The sequence below is a fragment of the Pundamilia nyererei genome, unplaced genomic scaffold (assembly GCF_000239375.1).
Source record: "Pundamilia nyererei isolate P.nyererei 1_Seehausen unplaced genomic scaffold, PunNye1.0 scaffold00024, whole genome shotgun sequence".
Lineage (NCBI taxonomy): Eukaryota > Metazoa > Chordata > Actinopteri > Cichliformes > Cichlidae > Pundamilia > Pundamilia nyererei.
In genome coordinates this window covers 3711868-3736541 of record NW_005187425.1, presented here as the reverse complement: position 1 = coordinate 3736541, position 24674 = coordinate 3711868, and the positions used below count along the sequence as shown (strand labels likewise).

General features: G+C 40.6%; 1 protein-coding gene across 2 annotated transcripts in view; it reads left to right on the top strand.

Moving 5' to 3' along the window:
- Positions 1 to 24674, top strand: part of adam12b (ADAM metallopeptidase domain 12b) — an 86063-nt gene that overhangs the window by 45443 nt on the left and 15946 nt on the right. For both annotated transcript variants that reach the window (XM_005727443.2, XM_013909382.1), the window contains exons 11-17: positions 263 to 411; positions 13429 to 13606; positions 18443 to 18532; positions 20943 to 21138; positions 21263 to 21371; positions 21817 to 22015; positions 24098 to 24175. In XM_005727443.2, coding sequence (XP_005727500.1) covers positions 263 to 411; positions 13429 to 13606; positions 18443 to 18532; positions 20943 to 21138; positions 21263 to 21371; positions 21817 to 22015; positions 24098 to 24175 — 999 coding nt within the window. The remainder of the gene's footprint in view (positions 1 to 262; positions 412 to 13428; positions 13607 to 18442; positions 18533 to 20942; positions 21139 to 21262; positions 21372 to 21816; positions 22016 to 24097; positions 24176 to 24674) is intronic.

Here is a 24674-nt window from a genome sequence, read left to right as displayed (position 1 = left end):
CTCCATGAGGAGAATGAGTAATAGGAGAAGGACAAAAGGAGCAAGGTGGACAGTTACTGTTTTTTGAAACTGCAGCTTAAAAACGGTCTTCTTTGACAACTCTCCTCTTTTCTTTGCTTTTTTTTGTGAGGGATAATTCACTTCAGTTCACTTTTTTGTTGTTTTTCTTCGCTTATAGCTTCCCTAAATAACTTCAGGCATAGTCAAACGCACAAAATTGTACACATTTACCATGTTGGATTCACTTTTTTGTCCATTATAGGATCACTCCGACAACCCGCTGGGTGCAGCCGTGACTTTAGCACATGAGCTGGGTCACAATTTTGGCATGAACCATGACACCCCAGAGCGCGGCTGCGGCTGCAGGATGACCGTTGATCGCGGAGGCTGCATCATGACCCCCTCCACAGGGTAAGATTTTTGCCACCTTTTTTATTTTAATTGGGTTTTTTTAATCCTCAGTTGTATTACAATGTTACACTTGCATTTAGATTGTAGCTTTAAGCTGATTTGTCCCGCCAAAATCCATATGACATGTTTTTTCCCCTGCACCTGCATTTATCCATCTAGACTGTTTTGCTTGAGAAGCCCAGTCATTCTACAGTTATTCACTGTAGGAATGTCTGCCTTCTCTTGAGTGTAATGGAAAGAGATAGTACTTGGCTTGTATTTCACCAAGTGCCAATAAAAATACTTTTAAACATCTCAGCAGCAATGTCTTTTTTTTTTTCCAGAACTCATGACCTAGTTACTCAAAAAGCAAAAAAAATGAAAACTCGTGAGCAGTTTCATGTAGGAACTATTTTCTTTCTGTTGTCTACATACACCAACCTAAAGAAGTTTGGGGCTAGCTTACATCAGCGCTCTGCTGAGGGGGCGAGGAGTGGGGGTTAATGTTTACATCCTGTCACGCTTAAACTAGGAAGTGCCTTTCAACGTGAGGATATGGGCTCTTTCTTCTGCACAGTGATGTTTGGCGTATTGTTCAATAAAAGAGAAAACGGTTCCGACATGAAGCTCCTCACAGCAAAGTTTGTGTATTTTATTTTTTCGTAACAGAGTCATGATTTCTGGAAATAAGCCCTGCTGCTGAGGGTTTGTGTTGTGGTTTTTTTTCATGTATTTTTGGCACCACAACTTTGAATCCCATTTAGTTCAATAGTATCAAGAGAAGGCAGACATTTCCACAGCAGATATTCTCAAAGCTGGGCAACTGACACCAAAATAATCTAAATGGATAAATATTGTTAAAGGCCAGGGGGTAAAATATGTCAAACTGATTTGGGGTTTAACTGTCCACTTACAGTTTAAGTGCTCATTCTGTCGTGTTCTCTGACAAATTAGTTTTTGAAAACGTGGGTTTTAATTTGAAAAAACACAAATTTAGATAAACTTTTAAAATTGGGACTTGGGTTTTTGCTCTCTGTTGTGGCCACAGCTGGGATACAAGATCAAAATGTTTATCAGCCTAGCTTCCTTTGTACCTGAACCAATCACAAAGCATTCACTGCAGTACTTGCATGGGTGGGTTTGTTTTCATCTGTACATGATGCTCCATTGTTTATAAGTTGATGAATGAGAAAAGGTTTAAATCACATCCACAGAGAGACACACATGCACACACTTTGGCCTGAGACTAGAGCAGCTGCTCTAGCATTCTGCTCGTGTTGCCTGGGTCGCTGAGATAACAGAGCTGCTGCAAGAGATGGACTCTGTGACTGTTAGTAAACAGCGAGCAGATAAGGCGAACCCAGAGCTCAATACCAGATTTCACCCTTGGTCTGGTGCCAGTCTGGTTTGTCTGATGGTGAATCCCGCAAGCCACAGATGAATCGGCATGAATACACTGTGAAGAAGACAAAACCCTGAAATGCATCATAACTGTTATTATTCAAATATTCTTATAGAGTTTCCAAACTACAAACAAAGAAAAAAAAACTAAAATAAACCCACATGCCGACAATAACCCAATCTGTTGCACACATTATCTCTGGGGGAGTTAAATCATACACACATGGGGCTGTGGATTTGTCCGTGGAGAATATTGCAGGAAAGGTTGCCAAGCCTTATAAAACGTGCTGTTGAAGCTTAAAATTAGATTCAGATAAACTTTGAAATGCTTTTTTTACAGCACACAGAACAGGAATATTCTGCCCTCCCCCATTACCTCACACTGAAAGGGCATTAGGAAGGGATGGTTTAATATGGGTATAATCACAGCTAACAATTGCAGCAAAGGGCAGCATAAACACAAGAAAAGTCAAGAAATTGAATAAAGACTGCACGTGGATAAATGGATGACAACACAAAACAGAAAGATTAATTAAACACAGTTGTTTGCAGTTTGTCGTGTATTTGAAATGACAGGAGAAACGGAGGCTCTGAGTTTGAAGCAACAAGCACATTAGGATGAATTTTTGTCTAAATAATTTTACTGACAGTTGTTTTGACCTTTTGGCATTAAAAACTAAGCCAAATTTTTTTTTAAATAATTTCTAGGACTAAGCAGAGACAAGAAGAAACAAACTGCAGACAATAAAATCCATGAAATCTGATAACAGGCACACAAATAATGTAACTTGTATAATGTTTGCCAGAACTGTTCCCAGAAAACCTGAATGACCTCTTACCATATAAATTGAAAGGAGGGAGAAGTTGTCAAAAACATTGCATTCGTGCAACCTCTGGCCTCATCCTGCTGTTTCGTGCTAGAACATCTATTAGAGCGAAACTTTTTAATGCAGTGCATGTCAGACCCCAGCATACTGACAACATCTTCTAGTGATGTCATGCCGAGAATTTCAGAAAATTACCATACCGCATTTTCTAAATAAATAAATAAATAACTTAATTAAGCAAAACCCCACTTATCAGCACTGAGTTACATTAGTAGTTGAGAGTGATGATTAGTGACCTTTTACTCTGTTACCCGCTCCTCTGTTTGCCAACCATGTGGAATAAATGCACACGCCTTGATCCGCTGACATTTTGCATGCCGATTTTGTGTTGATACACTGACACAATGTATCAATATTTAGCTTTTAAAATAATAATGTAACAGTGGCACCCTATGAAGCACTGTGTCCATGAACACGTGTCAAAAAAATTAAGGGAACAGTTTATCACAGGATAACATAAAGCCAGTTAAACTGCAGGGACCTATTTCATCTGCTTTGGTGTAAGTCAGGGGTCGGCAACCTGCGGCTCCGGAGCCGCATGCGGCTCTTTAGTCCTTATACTGTGGCTCCGCATGGTTTGGGAAAATAAATTTGGAGTATTTAGCTGAAGTGTATTTTATTTATGTTAGTTCTTTTTTAACTTGTAGTTCTAAATTGGAAGATTATTGTGATATTGAAATAAAAAAATAAAATTATATTCTATTAGTTTTTCATCTCTCAAAATAAGCGTCACACTCGCGGAAGCTAGTGTACCCGCCGAAACGCCGTGCATTTATCGAGACTTTCAACCATTACTATTATGGATCTTTGGATCCACATTATGTCAGCAACTATTCTCCACCATGAACTATATTACAAACAAACACAGCTCACGCCTCACAGATGACAGCTTACAGTTGTGTGTAAAGATGAAAGTGACTTCGTACAGCCCCGATTTGCAGACGCTGTGCGCAGAGGTTCAGGAGCAGAAGTCCCATTGTAAACGTGTCATGGCAGACCCGACGATTTCCATGAACACGCTTTTCAGCATCTCTTTATTGACCCCTTTTCACACACGGTTGCTGTACGCATACAGCCGGCTGTAGCTTTGCAGCTCACAGCCCGACACACACCAACACAACAGCATAGATAGCACAGACGTTAAGGCGGGGAGGCGTGATTGCGGTTGCCGCTCAGGTGCGTCCTCCTCCCCCGCAGCGGCGCTGCAGACCACGCCCCGCCACACACATTAACCTGGTAAAATACATATTTAGGCAGAATTTTGCAAATATCTATTTTTCATTTTTTAGCAGCATAGTACTTTTTTTCCAAGTATTTTTTAAAAGTCAGGTCAAGGCTCCAAAAGCCCAAAGGCAATATAAGGGTGGCGGCTCACAACAGTTTTTCTTTGCTACATGGATCATTTTAGTTCAGCTGGGTGTCTTTCCTTTTGTTTTATTTCTTTAAGAGTTCAAAATGTGTTAATTACATAAATAAAATGTAATTTTCTCTGTAGCACTTCATGGATTTCATAAGCAACACACCTTAGTTGTTCACACAAAGCATAAAAGTAAAAAACAATATATACAGTGTTATCTTCATTTTCGATGTCAAAAAGTTTTTGCGGCTCCCAGTGTTTTCTTATGCGTGGAAACCAGGTCCAAATGGCTCTTTGAGTCTTAAAGGTTGCTGACCCCTGGTGTAAGTGAAGGTGACAGCAAGTGTTTCCCAGAAAGAAAATGGTTTTGCAGACCATGTTTTCTCCTTATCTCTTCTGACTGATTTTCTCTAGTTTTGCATTTTTGGTAGTGTCCTTGTCAGTAGTCGTAGCATAAGATAGTACCTGGAGCCCATTCAGGTTGCACAAGTTGTCCAGCACCTATACATGCTGAAATAAGGTTTGCTGTGTCTCCGAGTCTAATCTTACGCGTGAGGAGGAGACAGCAGGAGACAGACCCTTGCATCATGAGCCCAGAGAAGGACCGATATCTGCTCCTTTGTATGTCTGGGGGTACTTTCATTTGCACCAAAGCAACGGATTAAATGGGTGTGTTTACCAACTGGACAGACTGATGTCTGATGATCAAGCTCATAAGTGTTCACTTCATTTTTTTTGTAGTTTATTTTATTTTCTGGGCTAAATCTATTCAGCCACCAAAAAAAGATGAGATTTGGTTAAAATGTGACTTCTAAAAGAAGACATCCCAGGGTGCCGCTTTAGTTTGCCGGGTCGAGTAGGCAGCCCAAATCCCATAAGGCCACCGCAGAGGCCCTGAGATGTTCTCTGCATGTTATTCCCCTGCTCTCTACCCTTCCTTTCCTTTTTGCATCACTGTCCTGTTCAGCAAAAATTACCCCAAAACACATCTTTAAATAAATGACAACAACAAGTCGAAAATTGTGTTCTTTATAGGATTTTATAAAAAACCTGAATTAACCAGCTTTCACCTTATCTGCCTAATTTAATGTGAATTCATTGCCCAAACAAAGTAAAGAACTAACTATTAGCTAAAGAGCTCAAGAGTCTCCTATTTTTGGTGGAGACCAAACTTTAGCTAAAAGGAGAGGACATGTTGAGTCGCCTTGTTACCTTCTCCAAATAAATGTTGCTCTCCACGTGCTGGCTAGAAATGTTTAGGATCATCAGTATTGTGTTTCTTATTATTCTGCTCCTTCCAAAGCCAAAACTGCATAAGTGCTTCAAACTCATAAAAAGTTTCTACATAGACTCCAATTAATTTGCATGTAATATTAAGGGTGATTAACTCTGTTGCCTACACAGCATTTCTGTCCTGACAGCATCCGTTCTGCAGCATCTGTCTCTGCTCGTAGTCTGAAGTTTGTCATGGGAAACGTTTTGCCAGCGTTTGCGAGCCTGCTTCGAATATAAAAATTATGAAGTTACCCAAGTTCAAGCATGACTTAGCCAGCTATCTCCTAAATTGAATTTCCTAAACTATCAGCCCAAATTCAGTTTCCTGTTAACAAAACCAATAATTTCACAAACCAATCTAGATCTCATTTCCCCCCATCACAGATCTGGTTTTGTTTTTTAATATTAGCAGCCTCCTTTGACCCTTGGTTCATATGCCTCCAGAATGTTAAGCGCATCATTGTAAAGCAGTGTAGGCTGTTTGACTGTGTGTTTGGGATAGTCTCATGTTAGACTTGCTAATGGAGGAGAAGACAGGCTGCATCTAAATGACGTGATTATCAGTGACGCTGCCAGCTGCAATCAGGGCCAGGGCACACAGAGAGAGATCCGCAGAGAGGTGCTTTATGCATGGATAGACGGGCGGAGCAGGAGAGCTGCGGTTTCATTTGTCTTTTATCTCCCTCAGTGGCAAAGCAAGAAGGGAAGCACAAAGAGAGATAGAGGGGAGAGCAAAAGACAAACATTAAAAAGATGACAATGAAGGAATTATTTTGGGTAAACATGAAAACCAGTGACAGGCTTGTGAGCCATAGAGACTGGCCGTGGGAGATTTGTGTCTTAACAAGTGAAACTGAGGTGCTGAGGAGAGGAGAGTTTTGCATGGACGTTTTGAAGCAGGGGTGTCTTCTTTAGAAATTGAGCCAAGAGTTGCATCATATGAACGTGGACAGAAAGCTCAGAAGTACTTTCCTGTGTCTATATGTGTTACTGGGTAGACTGATGAAGCACAGCAGGGGTACTGTGGCTGGATTTTGAGGCCAAGAGGTGACTGCTTTGTCAAGATAATACGAAGGACCTTGTGTGACTTTTGTCACTCTAAGTAGAAGAGTCCAAAACTGGGGTGAAGTGGGACAGTACAGAAAATCTGAAGAAAGAGAGAGAAAGCTGGTAAGAGTGCTAGTGGGTAAATGTAGGAAGTGTGGCTTGTGCTTTGTTTGTTTTCTGGATTTTTAATCACAGTAGGCTCCGTCTGGAATAGCAGCTTAACATTTCCCAAAAGGTCAAACATGTCTCTCCTGTTTAGCCTGGGCTAGATGCATGTCAGTCTGCAATGCAGAGACAGTCCAGTGTCAGTCAAAGGCCCCATAAACAGTAGAGCCCTTCATAGCCTTCATTTAACCAGTGCCTCTTCCATCTACAGACCTTCCTAAGTCCAGCACCTGACTGACATTTCCTCAACCTTCTGACATGATCAGGCAGGAATCATCCGCTCGCCACATTCCAAAAAAAGCTCCTTCATGTACTAAAGATGGTCTACCTTTAACTCACTACAGTGTCGAACCATTTTGTAACTCAGAATGAAAAAAAGCTACAATTTTTGCTCCTTTTCTTACCTTTTAAGTGAGCAATTTTTTTGTGTTAAAGGTTTCCAGCAGGTTTTACTGGAAGCCAGGCAAGCATTCACACCGTATTAGATCTCATCTCAATTAAAATCTTCTTAGACTAATCAGCTTGTGTGCCATTTTGGAATCTTTTAATTTAAAAAGGGTCATTTAAAATGCTTTATATGCAATCAGTAAACTCAGTTTTTCAGGAATTCTCGTGTAAAGTAGCAATCGTATCATTTTTGCAGCCATGTATAAATCAGCCAGCCTGATTGCTCAAGTCCGACAGAAATCTAATCGGTATGCACTGTGCAGCGGTCGCCAGGAATCCTTTGGCCTGGCTAATTTCGAAGCACCAATTTTGTGCTATTAAGTTGCATTATTGGGAAAGTAGGCTTTAGTCATTTTGGAGCTTGAGCCTTACTGGGTTAAAAAAATGTGACATGTCAATTTGTCGTGTCAATTTGCTGCTTTAGTTTTGACAATTCTCTGTACTTTCATTGAGTTTGACACTCTGTAAGATCAGTCTCATGAAATCTGTGTCAGACTGTGCTACCAGATAGTGCGGTGGTGAATGACATGTGCTAGAGATAATGAGGAAGTGGTGGAGACGTGGATTTTTCTGCCAGTTTTGAATCTGTTTGGTTTATATAAAATGTCGTCTGTCGTTGTAATTGGTCGTTTTACGCTGTGTTCTGATTGGATGGTTTGTAGACATGGAGCGTAGCGGCATTCACATTGGGATTATTCGGCTCTAAATTTCTGACTGCGTCTTGACTTTTGCTGCAGGCTGTCTTTAGTCAGCAAATCAGCCATCCTTGGACGTATCTTCCAGTGTAATCAAGAGTTGCTGTTTTGGATTTCCAGCCATAGATTTTGCTACATTTCTCTCACGAATGAAAACCTCCACTTCAAACAGGCTTAGACCACACAGTAAGGGGGAAAGTTTATTCCCCGGGCTTTTTAGAAATGCAACACTAAATCACTGTGTTGCATCTTTACGTCAATCCAGTGTTTCACTTGATAAGTGGGCCTGTCATTCATGTTGGGCATAAGGCAGATCACTGGATCACGTACATCATTAAGTCCTCTAAGTACCGAGTGACTGAACACTGATGAGTGGAGGAAGGAAGGGTAAAGAAGCTCTGCACTAGATTCATGCTTTATTCATGTACAGCATGCTCACACATTTAGTGCCTGCAGATAAACTGTTACCACAAGGAGAAATGGGAAAATCTTAATTTGCTCCTTTTTTTACCTTCTAATCTTCCAATGCTTTGTTTATATATACAGTTTGTTTACCTGCACTGAAAGAGCAAGAGTTAAAAGGCCGATTGCAAAAACGGGCTTTTACTTAGCTTGGCCTTGATTACTAAGATGATCGTTGCTAGTTCCAGTCTTTTAAGTGAGTAGAGTAACACGTGTGACCATGGCAGTCACCTGGCACTGTGCACCGTCTTGCTAATTTGTCATATCTGATTTGCAGTGACTGTGGAGGATCAAAAGAAAAGAAAAGACAGGATGCTTGAAAGACCTGTACAGTCAGCACAAATATACTGGCTGCCATTCAGTCGAACTTGATAACAATCAAGTAAAAGCAGTGAATAAAATTATTATTCTGACCTGGGCTCAGAAAATGTTTTGAAGAGAAGTGGAAAAATCTCCTGAGTGAATAAAGTAATGAAAGACATTTTTTTACTAAAAGAAAATTCATCCAGCTTGCTATTCAAAAAATGTTGGTATACAGCAAAGTAATTGCTGATGTTTTAGATGGTTTAGCTAGTTTGATCAATATGGAGAGCGACCGAACAGATCAGGTGCAGCATTTAGTAAGTTCTCATCAGAATTAAAACCTCAATCAGCTCCTCGTCACTGCACACGTTAAGTGGATTTATTTTTAGCATGTAGAAAAACTGAGATACACTGTTGAAACTGCATTTCTTATTCTTATATGAATTAGGATTTAATGTGTAGTTAAACGTCTTTATACGTTAAACTTCTCAGCCTACTTAAGATCAAAGTGAACTGTATGTGGCCCATGATGGAAAATGAGTTTGACATCTCTGACCTACCTGAAGATCCCAGATTGCACCTCATGTTCATCTTAAAGTAATCTCTTGTAACAGAGGACTTTAAATAAATTGCAAAAGATAAAATTAGAATTCAAATCTCGAGGCTGTGAACAGACAAGATGCTGCTGTTAGTGTCTTTGGAGTGCTGATAGACGGATATGTGTTATTTCAATTTTTTCTAATCTCATATTCTACCACCAATGTGTCAAAACGTCAGGTAGAAGAGCATGATGAGGTCTAGCAAGAGTGGTGTGTGTCTGCAAAGCTACCCCAGGCATGCCTTTATTCATAGATTAGATCTGAACAAACAGCAATTAAGCTCAGGCAACAACTAAAGACACTAAATTACCAGAGGGACATATTTCTAACCCTTCTACGTGCTCTGAAATCAAAAGCTATAAGTTGAGAAATAAACAAATCCTCTCTTATAATAAAAGAGGCATGAGACAGAAAATGATACGTGTTGTTATTAGATTTTTATTAGATTAACCGTAACTGCTTTGCCACAATAAAAACACTAGATGTTTTCATCCCTCTCACTGATGATGACACTGCTACTGCTCGTCAGTGAGATGTATTTTCCTCAGTCAGAAGCAAAGATTCACAAGGCTGTACAACACTGATGAGATTAGGATCTTTAACAGTGTGTGGTATTCACATTGCAAATGACATATTTGCCTTTCAAACAGTAATGACAGCCAGAAAGCATGTGACTAATTAGATTTTGTATAACTCTTATGAGCAGCCAAATTAGTTCCACCCCAGCAAACTACACCTGGAGAGGGTGCAGGGCTTTAAACCAGTATTGTCCAGGGAAACCTACACTCTCTGCTCGGCTAATTTCTTGGACAGCGGAGCAGCCGTGTGGTCTCAGCTGTAATACTGCATACGTTTGATGTGGATCTGTTGCAAACTAAGATCTGCTCAGTGGAGCCATTCCCAGAGTAGGTTTACAGAAAACTACTTGCATGCTTCTGTTGACCTTACTCGGTTCGATTACCTATTATTGAAGTATTTTTTTACTGTGCTCCTTACACAGAGCTGCAGAAGCAGTGAGGGTGCACAAAAAATATATAGAGGAAGAAACAATTTATTGCAAGTGCAGCAGAGATTTTAGCCTTAAAAACTTCACTAAGGACGTTTTTTTTTCCTCTCAACTTGATCTTAGATTTTTTCTTATGTAGCGTAGTTTATTTAACACTGAAGAGAAATAATATATTTGAAACCACATTTTTAAGAGTTTTACATAAAGTTCACGAGCGAGCCACTGCACTGAAACATTTTCTCTGCTTCTTGCCTGCATCACATACCCAGTGAACAGTAATTTAATGTTTTCTTTTCCTGTTCACATAAATTAATTTCCGTTCTCTGGTTGAAAGTCGCAGACATTCACCCAGAGGCACAGAAACACTTGAGAGGCGTCGCCACAGATTCTGTCTTTGATTGTGCATTCGTGCTCATCTGCGTCTGGACAGGATGCCGCTTTGTTGTTTCTGTTCATTGTCATAAAGAGCCGCATCGGGCCGTGGGTGACAGAGATATTCTCACAGCATCCTTGGGCACCCTGTCGGGTTGACACTGCATCTGTTGCCAGGATGGAGTGGGCAGCTGTTACCTGGAGGAATGTCAGCTACAGATTAGCGTCACAGCTCAATTATCAAAGCCCTGCTGATACACATCATTGGCCACGTTAGACATCACTTAAAGGCAGATAATTTAGAGCAATTTCTTGGCTCCCACTATGCCCGCTCGAGGTGCCCTTTACTTTAAATAGTCAAGCTTATAAATGACGGAGCGCATCTTGCACAGAGTTGCATTTAAATGGCTTAAATGTCATTCTACTTATTCTAACCCCCATCAATAAGATTACATTAGGCTCTCTTTCTAGCTCACGTTCACTGTGTAGTTTTTATTCTATTTTATTATTTAACCGGTGGGAGGGCTAATCAGTGTTTTTTAGTAATGATAGCAGACACAAGCTTTAGGCTTCAGGGATAATAAAGTGTGTTTTCAGTTACGAGAATAATCAATGATCAAGCTTTTGTCTCAGACAAAGCATAGCTGTAGACACACTGGTTCTCACTCCTATTTTCTTGACATTACATTTATCCTCTGGGTTTTTCTAATACTTTCCATGTGGGTCTAATTTGATCCAGAGAAGCTGTATTTTCCTCCATGAAGAAATGCTGCTGACAACTGTCCCAGCTTTTTCCATTAATGCCAATTTATTGAGAACAGGCTCTCCTTACCCCTCATGTACACTCCGTCTCCTTTCCTGAAGCAAGCCTGCGTTCTGTTATCAGAAGCAGACTGTGCTATTTACAGGGGGCTTGGTCTGCACTGTGCTGTGTGGTTTGAACTGCATAGCCTGTCTGTCCTTGATTTCATGCATGGTTATCCACACACAGGACAGCAGAGCTTGTTTTCTGAGTACCTTATGGTGGTAAAAAGACTCTAACAAGTGGCTTACGTGAGCAGACAAGGGTGGACAGAGACAGGCTGATTGGCCTGTGGTGTGTCAGAAATGAAAGCGGTCGACATTCAAAGGTGAACAGTGTAAGTGTAGTGGAAGTAGCATCTTCACCCAGGATTGACTGATTTTCTGTGTTCTTCAGAAATATTTATGTGCATATATATATATATATATATATATATATGCAGAGTCCATTTCCATTGAATGCCTCCACCCTTATCTCAAGCCCCCTCAGGAGGAGTCAACTAACAACAGTGAAATATCCATGCAGTTGCAACAGCCAAATCCCCCTTAGGCAAAGGCAAAGCATCACACATCCCTACCCCCCACCTCTGTCCACTGCCAGGCTCCACAAACATATTCTGTGTAATGTTGAATTTTCACAAATCTGCCCTGTCAAGCCTCAAGCTTTGCAGACAGCCTCCACACCCCGTTGCGTTTGAAGACCCCAGTCAGTCTATCGCTGCATAAGTACGTGTGTGACATGTTTCTTTCTGATGTCAAGCTTTTCAAGCATCCAATGCCAGCTCCTTTTCTCCGTGCCACGTCTGCCAATCCTCTCCGCTAGCCATCGCTCCCTGCCACCCCATATCCTCCTCTTGTCCTCTTTTTTTATTGAAGCTCGAGTGTGTCCCTCGATGAGCTGTGTGAGCTCTGAGATATCCATTTTACACCCCAAAGCCTGCCTTTCTCTGAGTGTTTTTGTGATGCTGTTCCTGTTTGTTTGCTGGCATGAAGAATGTAGCCGGAGTCTCGGTTATGTTGCTATTGTATGCTGGGTTGTAATGCAATATATCCTCTGGGTTGTGTTTTATTCTGTTAGCATGTTTACTATTCAAGCCTTAACTGAGAGTCCAAACTTGACACAGGGCATATAAAATGATTAAAATGTCTATTTTTTATTGTTTTGCAAGTCTTGAGGGTCATTTTGAACTGGTTTGTCCTGTTTTAATCATTCCCTGCCTTTTTTCTTTTTTAGCCATTTGGGATCTGTTTAGATGTTTTATGTCACTTTCTTTGCGTCTTCATGGTTGGTTGCTGCCTCTTTGCAGGCTTTTTGCCACTCGTGACCAAATCTCTGTCCCCACTCCTGTCTAAACAGCAAGATTTTTATCTTCTAGTCCACGATTTATTTATTCCTGATCTCCCTCTAGTTTTTTTCCACTATTTGTCCACTCTCCTTTGGTCTGTTTCTGGCAACACTGTGCACGAATCCTTTCCTCTGTCCTACTTTTCTGCATTTTATTTATTTTCTTTTTTTTCAGTGTCAGTCCCTCACCTCCTTCAATGCCCTATTTATCTCTTTGGTTTGTGGAGTCGCAGGAACTCACTCCAACAGGAGGGGCCGTTTCCCCGGGCTTCACAGCTGTTATTGGCATATCACGCAGTTTCATCTTTAAAGTCATAACACTTTCTTCCTTTCTATAAGAAATTCCATTTCTTTCCTCGCTAAATTAGACGTTAGTCAGCACTTCAGGTAAGTGATACTAGGGAATGAAATTAATGCGGTAGAAATGATATGGTTTCGGGCTTGGTATTTCATAAAGGTTTCACATGCACACATGCTCAGACACAAATCATCCACATCCCAGCACACCACACCTCTTCCATCCAATCAGTTGCTTAAATTGTCCCTCTCTAACCAGGATATGACTCTTGAAAATGTAGCTGCCAGAGAAAATGTTTATATTGGACATCTCAAGGACCATTTATGTATCATGTAGGATAGAAAATCCATCGAGATGGAGTTCATATAATGCCAGTAGACCATTAAATTTGTGTGAAAAGACCTCTCGAGTGAGCAGATTGAACAAAGGCTGCAATGAAGGCAGAGTGATTGAGTTCACTTTTCTTGACATATTTTTTGTTAAAGGCACACATCAAGGAGTTTTATCTTTGTGGAATTTGTATTAATGCTCTCCATTCTTTCATTTTGTTCAGCCTTGTTCCTACATTCTTGTTGCAGGTATCCCTTTCCAACCGTGTTCAGCACATGCAGTAAGAAGGACCTTGCCGCCAGTCTGGAGAAAGGCGTGGGAATGTGTTTGTACAACATGCCCGAGGTCAAGGTGCTTTACGGAGGCCAAAAATGCGGCAATGGCTATGTGGAGGAGGGAGAAGAGTGTGACTGCGGGGAGCCAGAGGTAAGGTCAACGCAAAAGGCATTCAACCACACCTGCACCATTGGAGTGGATCAATCTCCACCTGTGTGGTTACCACTGAACAGGGCATGTAAAGCTAAATGTGAAAGTGCATAGAAAGCAAATGTTTTCAGTCAATCTTCCCCTTGGTGAGTTTGGAGAATCGGAATTCAGACAAATAAAAGAGTATCCCTTTCTCCAAGATGCCCAAAAACCTCCCAAAATATTCTCTGCTTATAGTAAACCATGTCTTCAAATCAATATGTTTATTCCCAAATGTAAGAAATGACTGGTTGTGAATGAATAATGCAAAAAAAACAAAACAACTTTTGTGCACTTGTCTTACTTGACATTTCCCTTGCAAACTGTGCTTTATGGAAACAATGTTACTGTCCTATAAGCAATCATCCAGAACCACTGAAAGTCTCAGCCACGCACTCAGACCCCTAAAACAAACCACAACAAACTTCCAAGTTAAACTTTCTCTTGACCCTGAAATGTGTTTTTATGACTTAAAAGCAGAGAAATCTAGTAAGCTGGAAAAAAAAATACCAACCCAAAAACCAGCAAGCTACCCAAGGCTTCCTGTGTAAGTGTTTTATTTACATCACACCTTCTCTTGATTTCCCACATGTGTGGAGCGAGGCTCTGACAGGCCACTCGGCTGATGCCATATCCCCGCTGAAGGCCCATTAATCAAACCACTGTATAACAGTGTGACAAAGGAAACAAACAAATCAGGTCGAGGCTGAAACACATTTTCTTTGGCTGTACCAGCTAAAGTCTGATGCACGCATCCGTGCACACATTGTTTCTTTCTCGTGTGCACAGCAGGATACACTACCCTGTGAAGGGAAGTGAAAATCGCATGTGGGAAGCAGGTAACACTCTGTTGTAGCCAACCCAGCTGCTTGGAAATCACAGGAAATATAGTGAGGAATATATCACTTGAAATTCCTGCTCAATATACAATGAAAATAGTGACAAATGCCCTTCAGAGGCATTTGCTAAGTCCATTAATTATCTTTGTACAGTGCAGAAAGTCATCTTGAGAAGCTGGAGCCACTAAATGCTTGTCACTTTCCTTATAAATGAACTATCATATCTACATCCTGCACATATTATTGCCCCATATCTAATGATGTACTTCTCAGTCATCCATTTCTGAACTGTTAATCAAATTCAGGATTGCATGAGCGCTGGAGTCTACCCCAGCCTTTAATATGGCTCTCCAACAATTAGCTTGTTTTAAACTCCAATCAGACTGACACCGTGATTATAGCCTCTTCCAAGTTATATCCTAAAAAAACCCTTGCTTCCTTTTGCTGCAAAATCTTAGCGTAATATTTGATTCCTCTCTGGGCTTCGACTTCTGCGTAAAATCTGTGTTTCATTCCTGTTTCTTTCACTTAAGGAATTCCCTTATAAATTGTGACGATGCTCTCCTCGGCTTAATTGGAGAAAATGATTTATGAGTTAGTCCAGCTTAGATAAACAATCTCTTTCACATGTTCAAGCTGTACGAAATGTCGTTGCCAGACTGCTAAGATGTTCTAATAAGCAAGCTCACATTACTCCCAGTAGCATTTAGGATCCGTAAATTTAAAATTCTTGTACTCGGATAAAGAGCATTAACTGGACAGGCTCCAGACTGTTGATCCCAGCGCTGAACGCAGGCTCAGAATTTTTTTTGCTGTTCCTCGCATAAAATCAGAAACTGAGGGGGTGGTGCCTTTCAGTCTGTGACATCAAGACTTGAAAACAGTCTCCTACTACAAATAACTCATTTAAAAAGCAGTTTCAAACTTGTTTTTCTTTTGTTCTGCACTTTAATTTATTCTTGTTTTGCTGTCAGTGGCACTTTACTGTACTCTATTGTATTTTATTGTGGTTTTTATGTATTTTAGTCTACTTTAATTTACCTTGTGACTGCCTCTCTGTGAAAGGCACTTTACAAAAAAAAATTACCTACTTAGTTTAAGAGAGAGGGTACATGTACAGGTCACATTCACATCTACATCCAATTAAGCTAACATGCATGACTTTGGACTCTGGGAGGATGCCAGAGTAACTGGAGAGAAGACCGGCACAGAGAGGTCATGCAAACTCAACGTAGACATGATCCCCTCGCTAACCTTCCTGTTGTGAGGCGGTGGTGCTAACCGTTCCGCAACCTTGATGCCCGTTATGTACTTTTATAACTTTATTAAAATGCTTATAGAAATCTGTGGATCCCTCCGTGGGTGTGCCTCCCCAGAAAGTCACTGACCCACCACCAAACCAGTCTTGCTAAATGATGGCAGCATAACGCTCTCCACAGCTTCTCCAGACCTTTTCATGTCTGTCGGAGGTGCTGATAGTAAGCCTGCTCTTATCTGTGAAAAGGACAATAGTGGTGGACCTACCAATTCTGGGATTCTGTGGCAAATGTCAGTAAGGCTGCTAGGCAGTGAGCACATGACCCACTAAAGGACATGAAGCCCACAGTCCACCTTCATGAAGTTTGTTTCAGATTTTTTGATCAGAAACACTCACAACAATTGCCTGCAGCAGGTCATTTTGTAGAGCTGTGGCAATGCTTTTCCTCTTCCTCCTTTCACGGAGGAGCTGCTCGTGGGTTACAGACTTTCTACGGCCCTGTCTAGCTCCCCTAGAGTAATTGCCTCCTCCATGATCGTGAGACTCTGTTAGAGACAAAACAAACTTTCTAGTAATGACACATTACTAAATTTCCCGGAGGAACCCACTCGAGGGATTAATAATTTTATCGAATATTACTGTGCCATCCTCATGTTACCAGCGGTGACAAATGCAAATCCAAAATTAGCTTAAAAAAAATCAACCTGTGGTAATTTCATTAACACCAAAGCTGCTGAAATTGATTAATAACCCCCTCTGCTACTTAACTCAACAGATCAATATCCCAGACGTTTAACTGACTGAATGCTATACTCTGATTAAAAAGTGATCCTTTAATTTTTTTGAGCAGTGTGGATTTCAGTAAGGACAGATCATTTGGACAGAGTGATTTATTGAAGGACAGAGTTTGAGTAGTGAACTGTTTGGCAGTTAAACTCTGATCATCCTACACGATTGGGACAGGAACCCCTAGAGTCCAGAAGCTGGTGGTGGCAGACTTGATGCAGTTGGAGATGAGGTGGAGGCTTACAAGGCTCAAGACAGGAAATAAACGGTTGGACCAGAGTGATGACGACAGAATTTAGTTTGACTGCGTGGGAAGGCTGGAGTGATGCAAAGAATAGACTGGCAGCCCAAATTCCCAGCAATCAAGGCTGACGAGTCAATACAGATGTTTTGTTTTTGTTTTTTTCTTTTTGTTACGGAACTTGTGCATAAGCTTATATGTTTTGCCGTTACATTTGCAAATAATTAGAATTTCAACTTAAATTCAAACATTCAGGTGAGTTTTGACCTTTAGTTGTCTGAAAAGCCAGAAGCAGCGTAGAGTTTTGTGGCAGCTTAATTAACATTTACCAACTGCAGCTATAAAATGAGATATGAATTGTTGATAACAATCTGTAATCTGGTAGATTTAAATGACATTTATTGCCTAGTGGATTTTATACCTTGTTTTTCGCAAGCTCTGTTTACTCTAGAGATCCAAATATAGAGCCATTAGGCTAATAAGCTTAAAATACTGACATGTTAAGCAGAAAAGTTCAAATAGTTTTTACTGAAGTTGACACGATGTAATCGCCAGGACAGTCTTCGAGTTGATGCTTTTTCCAATTAAATGACTGCTTTTTTTTCTGTTTTCAACTCGCTGAACTTCGACTGACTCAACATTGCGTTTGTTCGATTAGTGCTGCTGTGTTCTCCATCATTTAGATGGCAGCAGATTGTATTTCGGTGAAGTCGTTATGTTTGACCACCAACAAACTAACCATAAATTTTCCATTCGGTAGTTCCATCTCTGCTAGTTTACCTCTTTGTAAGCTCCATGATGTCAGCACACGGGCTTGTGCTTGTTAGATCTGCCGACCCACTTAGTCCAAGAGATGAAAGCAACTTTCTTCTTCCCTCTTAAAAAAAAGGCCTACATCAGAGCCAAGAGGTAAACAGCCATAATCATAAAACCTCACATACACTGAAAATTAGACATCCAACAACTCGCCTGCCTCCACCTTCCACCTTCAACACATCTTGTCATTACCTTAGGGCCCCACAGGCTAAACAGCTATGTTGTTTGTTTTTGTGAAATAGTGTGCTTTCTAGCACTGCTTGCACAAAGCTGATGTGTTTTGGGATTCAATAAAAGATAAACATCGACAGATAAACGCCTCACTGGGGATTTTTGTTACGGCGTTACTCCCCATCCAGCTCCTCCTGACACATGCTCTATCGGCTCATTTTCTGCAAGCTGATCTTGTCATTGTGGTAAAGTGTCTACAATCTTCAAATCCCGTTTCTGCTTCTGGCCACGATGCCCTAATAGTCAACTCCGAAACACGTTTCTGTTATCTGCATCAAATCTCAGTGGAGGTTTTAACACACGCCCTCTTAAGAGCTTCATCTGATTTCTATCTCTTGCTTGTCTTCTGTTTTTTTGAGGGGGCGTATTGCATTAAACATGTTCCTTTCCTTTTTTTTTTCCTTTTTTTTTTCACTACTCTAAATGTCTAAAGAATTTGCCAAATCCAAAACATATGAGCCTGAGTTTATATGTGTCCCTTCGAGGGTCTGCAGGTCAGGGTAGGAATCTCCGGACATCTCCCCTGACCTGGAAGTCTTTATCTGACAGGGAGCAGTCAGCAGTGGATCTTCAGGGAAGTGATCAGGTCCGCATGTTGTTAACTATTTTCTTTTCTTTTCCTCCAGGAATGCATGAACCCGTGCTGCAATGCCACCACATGCACCCTGAAGGAAGATGCTGTGTGTGCCCACGGACAGTGCTGTGAAGGCTGCAGAGTAAGAGATTTCATGCAGTTCTTGGTCTTTTTCACTTTGTCCTTCAACTGTTTTTAATTTACATGCACTCATACGTTCCTAAGAGCCAAATAAATTCTGTAAAAGCTTTTCAGAGCTTCACTTTTTATAAAAACTTTCTAAAACTCTTAATTCTCGGCAGAAGGTTATTACTGGTGTGAGTCTTCTTGTTTGTATAATTTCATATCTCGAGTGATTTTATTCCAAATTTGTATATCTTACATCAATAGGAAGTCTTCAATTAAATTCAAGTTCAAGTTGGATAGCCTAAGATTTGCTTCGTCTTAAATATTTATGGTTTTTGTTTGCCATGGAAATCATTTTATGTTATCTTTGGTCTTCTCTTTTCAAAAAAAGTACTTGTTGAAAATGTATTCGAAGGATTGCATTTAGAGAGCCATTGATGGCCTTGCAGAATTATATATCTTAAGATATAAGTACTGCAAAGTGTTATTCACAAGATACAGCTTCATGTTTTGTTTTTGCTGCATAAGTACAGTACTGTACAATAATCTAGAGCTACTTTCCAAAGGTATTTCAAAGTTTTTCGTCAAACCTCGGCTGCTTTTTCTCTTATTTTCAGTCCTTTAACCTAATTGCTTTCAGAGGGATGTTTGTGGTGGTTGTTGTTGTTTGTTGTTGTTTAACACTGACCTATGAATTATTACAAGCATAAAAACTTACCAACCCAAAGGGTGAATCAGTGTTGTGTCTGCACATAACAGACAGCTTAACCGAATACCTTTAGTCACTTTGTTACCAGCAGCCTGTCACAAAAAACCCAATGTGCTCCTATTTCTTTACTTAAATCAATCACAAATGCCAAAGATAACTCAGACAGGTATAAAATAGCATTTTTGCACCAACAAGGTGTTTCCCAGAGAGCTATTACCTGAAAGCTTGGCATACCTCCGTATGGTGTGCAGTATGTCCTGAAATAAACAAATGCAGGACGAAAGAAGTGACGACCAAAAAAATCTATCTCCAACAAATGGACAGTATCTGAAAATCATGTCCTTAAGAAATAGGAACAGATTCGTCAATGACCTGACCAAGAACGCAAGAGATGCTTCTGGCCTTTCAGTTGATGCATCTACTGTTCACCAAAAGACTCATTAGAAATGGTCTCAGTGAAAGAGTGGCTGTTAAGAAGCCATTCTTCAGGAACAGAAACATGGAGAAAAGGCTGAGGTCGACCAGATTACAGAAGAACTGGACTGAAAATTAGAGGCAACTAAAGTCATTGAGAGATCCAAATTTGATCCAAATTTTTAGTTTAACTCATCATCAGTATGGACGGAGTAGGTCAGGAGAGGCTCTGTCAGGGTTTGGACTGCATTGCACATTTTAGTTGTGGTGTTGGAGATCTTGTTAAAATTGATGCAATAATTAGCACAGAAAGGTACCGTCAGACTGTGAACCACCATGCATCACCATCTTGAAAGTGTTTGGTTGGCAATGGCTTCACCTGCCAGCATGATAATGATCTCAAACACACGGCCAATGGAGTAAAAACATACCTGGGTAAGGAAAATAACACCATCAGTCATAGATTGGTCTCTCCAGAGCCTAGACCTCAACGTTATTGAAGGAGTGTGGGATCATCCTGACCCAGAACATAGCATCCAAAGAAAAGCTTTGAATGTCCTACAAGAAACCTGGAGAACTATTCCTGAAGACTACTTGAAGATATTACAAGAAAGCTTTCCTAAGTTTTCATATATGTTTTCCCATGTTTAAATTGTTTTACCAATTTCCCATTTTCCTGGTCAAATATAGAGAAATAAGGGGCTAATCGAGACTCTTGCACAGTATTATATTTAAAGCTATTTTTGGGCATGTATATGACCTTGTAGTTTTTCATTTCATTTTCAGATTTAAGCCCTTCCAGACACTTTTAAACTGTTAAACAATCTTACTGGTTTTATTTCAGCATCCAAAAGCTTTGATGTTTTCAACCAGTAATAACAGTGATCATCCCAATATTTCCAACACTTGATAAAACTTTTGATTACAGCACAAAACAGAAACTCGCAACACAATAGATGAGAGCAAAAACAAATTAAACTGGAGTCGACCTCAAATCTTCTTTAAATTCCTTTTAGAGATTATCTTGCGTTTGGCAGATCCACAAGAGAAAAGCCAGGGTTTATGGTCACGTCTTTCATTAATTAAGCCTTAACCTGCAAATATCACCTTTAAAACCCTTTATTGATGCAGACTGGCATAGCTTCATAGATTGAAATGCCCTCCTGTCCACCACTTCCATAGCTATGCGGAACATTTACAAAGCCCAAAAGCAAAAAAGAGCTAAATAAAGCTGCTGTTCAATGAGCCAGTGTTTATCTACTGTAAAAGGGGGTCTAATGTACAGCACTCTATATATTCACAGCTCAAACCTGCTGGCACCCTTTGCCGGGAAACCAGTAACTCATGTGACCTGCCAGAGTTCTGTACTGGTGCCAGCCCTCACTGCCCAGCCAACGTTTATCTACATGATGGACATGCCTGCCACAACGTTGACGGCTACTGCTACAATGGCATCTGCCAGACTCACGAGCAGCAATGCATCACTCTGTGGGGAGCAGGTAAATCAGTGGATGCTTGCCACCTGCAAATTTATGCATAATCTTTGCTTTTCTAAGGTAAAACATTGTTTCATTTTCATGATTACATTGTGGGGGGTGGTTTCTTGTTTGTCTCTGTACAAAGGAGCAAAGCCCGCCCCTGGGATCTGCTTTGAGAGAGTCAACTCTGCAGGCGATCCTTACGGGAACTGCGGGAAGGACTCCAAAGGCTCCTTTGCCAAATGTGATGCAAGGTAATGCTGCGGCTGCACTGATGTGGTAAAGGTAAAGAGAATTTACTGTGGAAAACAAAGCTAATTAGCTCACGTAGTGTCATTGGCAATCATCATTATGCTGTGACGTGATCTTCAATCTAAAGTTTGCATGGCTGAATAATGTAATTTCAGAAAGATAGCAGCTAATTAAGAAAGTATTCATGAATCAATTTATTCTATTTTTGTCAGTTAATTGTTCTTAAGATCTTCTCCCTTCTGGTAAATTCTGTAATCAAGCTTTTTGTTAATTGATGTAATTGCTTTGATGACCGGAGGACTGAATCACTGCAGGCCCCTTCAGCACTCTCTCATCCTCCTCTGCAGTTACTGATCTTCCACTGTGATTGACAGAGCAGCATTATGGATTTTTTTTTTAAGTTGTACTATGTGTGTGTGTTTCTGTATGTGTATGTGCTCCATGCAGTGATGCAAAGTGTGGTAAAATCCAGTGCCAGGGTGGAGCCAACCGCCCAGTGATCGGAACAAATGCCGTTTCCATTGAAACTAACATCCCTCTGCAAGAAGGAGGACGTATTCTGTGTCGAGGAACACATGTTTACCTGGGCGATGACATGCCTGACCCTGGACTGGTGCTGGCTGGCACAAAGTGTGGAGACAACATGGTGAGTGATCAGTAATATAAAGGCCTTCAATTCAACCGTTAAAACTTTATTTATATTCAAGATTTAATGTAATGAATCGAGTACTGCTCAACATTATACCCCAGTATCTACAGCAGAATTTTATAATATTGTTCTTTTCTTTTTTTTCATTAACTACAGTATCGGTTAGCTTGTTGTTTGTTGTCCTATAAAAACAGGATGCAGTTTAATTCATATTCTCTAGAGATGCTAAAAGGCTCGCAAGTGCATGAACCTGAAGTTGCATTCCCTTGAGGAGTACCCGACCGTACAGCAAGGTTTTCACTTCCTATAGAAAATGGCCAATAAAGCTAACTGTGTGAATCCACTGAGCATTTTTGCACATCTTGCTTAGGGCTGAATAAGACTTTTTTTTGAGCTCTTGGTTTTATTAGGTGTGTCTCTCAACTTTTCTCTGTCTTTTTGTTCCTCTCCAAACTTCTCTCACCACATCACTGACATCAGTCCCTACTCCTGCCAAGTAGGAGGCTAATAGCTTTCGAGTGGATAACTTACCGACCTAACTGCCTCTTCAATCTACAACATTTGCTGATTTGATGATAATCGGTTGAGGGAGCACACACTGATCTGCCAGGACATTAAACCCACCTTCCTATTATTGAGTAGATCTGTTTCCATATTGCCAAAACAGCTTTGACCCATTGGGGCAGGGTCACAAATGCTTGGCTTGGCCCATGGTTTCTGGCACCAAGATGCTGGCAGCAAATGCTTTGAGTGACATGCTGGGACCACATGGACTCTTCATTGGACCCCAGAACGATGCCTTTTTCATGCCTTTTGATCCTCGAGTCATATCAGGTTTTGGGAGGGGTTTAAGGCCAGTATGCATGATCTGAAATTATTTTTATGGACATAGTAGGTGTTGGAGTTATCACTTGACTTGATTGGTGAAGCTCCTACAAGTCAGAATAGGTCATTGAGCATTAAATCCTTGCAGATATTCTTGATGCCTGCTCAGGAGTTCTCAGGCATTTTTAGATGATTGCATTTACCAAATCCCCCCAGAGCTGTGGATTTGGACTTGTGAAAGTCATTTGTGATTGAAACTTGGCTAAACGTGTGAGGGCTGTGTCACAAAAGAAAATAACCAGGTTTCACACGGTTGTTCTTAACACAGGAGACATTTACTGTATTGCATAAGGTTGCGTATAAAAAGTGTTTCAAATAGCTGTGTTTCTCTTACAAGCAGTGGAACTAAATAATAGGGTCTACAAGTGTGCTTTTTCAGTTGCCTCCGGGGACGTACCTTGGTGCCTTTGTACCTTCCCCATTGAGCTGTGTGTGCAAAATGGACGTCAGCCAGGTTAGTTTGTCTCCTGGCTACAGTCTCCCAAGTCATGACTTAGCGCCCTGGAAACTTTGATGGCCTGGAGGTGGCTGTTTGTCATGTGCCTTTGTTCTCTAAAAAAAGGATTTGTATTTCCATGCCAATCAGGGTATTAAGTTAGCAGCTCACAGCCTGCACAGCAATACACAGCAAAATCACCAGTGTTAAATTAACACTGGAGATTTTGCTGTGTAGCAGTGAATAAGATGAGAGCTGCTTGCCTAATGCAGGCCTTATTTTCTACATAAAAGCAACCGTCTTTTTTACATTCTGATGTTTTTGTTTGATCTAAAGAATAGAAAGCTTATTGTGATTTTTGCCTCTTCAGCCCCGCACCGCATTGCAGCTACCTGAGCAGCATTCGGCACTTCCACCTGAGTGGGAAATTGCTTATTTCGCTGTAAATCTCCCACAGACGTCTCTTCAGATGTTAGCCTAATCATGACATTTATATGCAGCATTTGTAGTTTTAATTGATCATGTTAATTTCAACTTCAAGACCGTTTGATAAAAATTCACAGGGCAGCTGCACTCTTCTGTTTGAGTTAGCAGCAGGCATCAATGATGCTCCTTTATGATGTCCATAAATAAGATATTTTCCAGCTGTTCTGCAGAAGTATAAACCCTTCTTCTTATTCTTAGTATTTCTGCTCATCTTCATGGACTCTTGAATTCAGCACCTCCTGAAATATTTAATGGTGCTTTTCTCTTTATAGGTGTGCCTGAATCGGCAATGCCAGAATGTCAGCGTCTTTGGTGTGCATGAGTGCTCGGGAAAGTGCAGTGGACGTGGGGTGAGTGCAAGTACCTATTAGCTCAAATTTTAGTGTTAAATTATACACTGTAGCCTTTGAAACAGTGTCAAAAGCCTGTGAGAACTCTGTATTTATCTATTCAGTTGCATTTGGAACAGCTACATATACCCCGTAATTGCAAACAACAGCAGAGCAACAATGTATTTACGATACAGCCTTTGACTTATGGCAGCTTCTCCTATTATGTACAATCAATCTTCATTGTTCCACCGAAGTTAAATCAATCACTTTTACAGCATCATTTAGGGGCTACTTAAATTGTTGTCCATCATCTTTTTTACTACACAAAGGGAGAAGAGCCAGTGCAGCACGTCAGGGTGTCCACCTGCACACAATAGTCCTTTTTTTGCAGCATAAAAGCAGCTCGCACTGCTCTAAAATGATCACCCTTTTCTCTTATTAATAATTCAGCAAAGGGTGCTTTTATGATTTATTTAGTTTGTTGTTTAGTTCTGTGAATCAAACATTCACCGCAGGC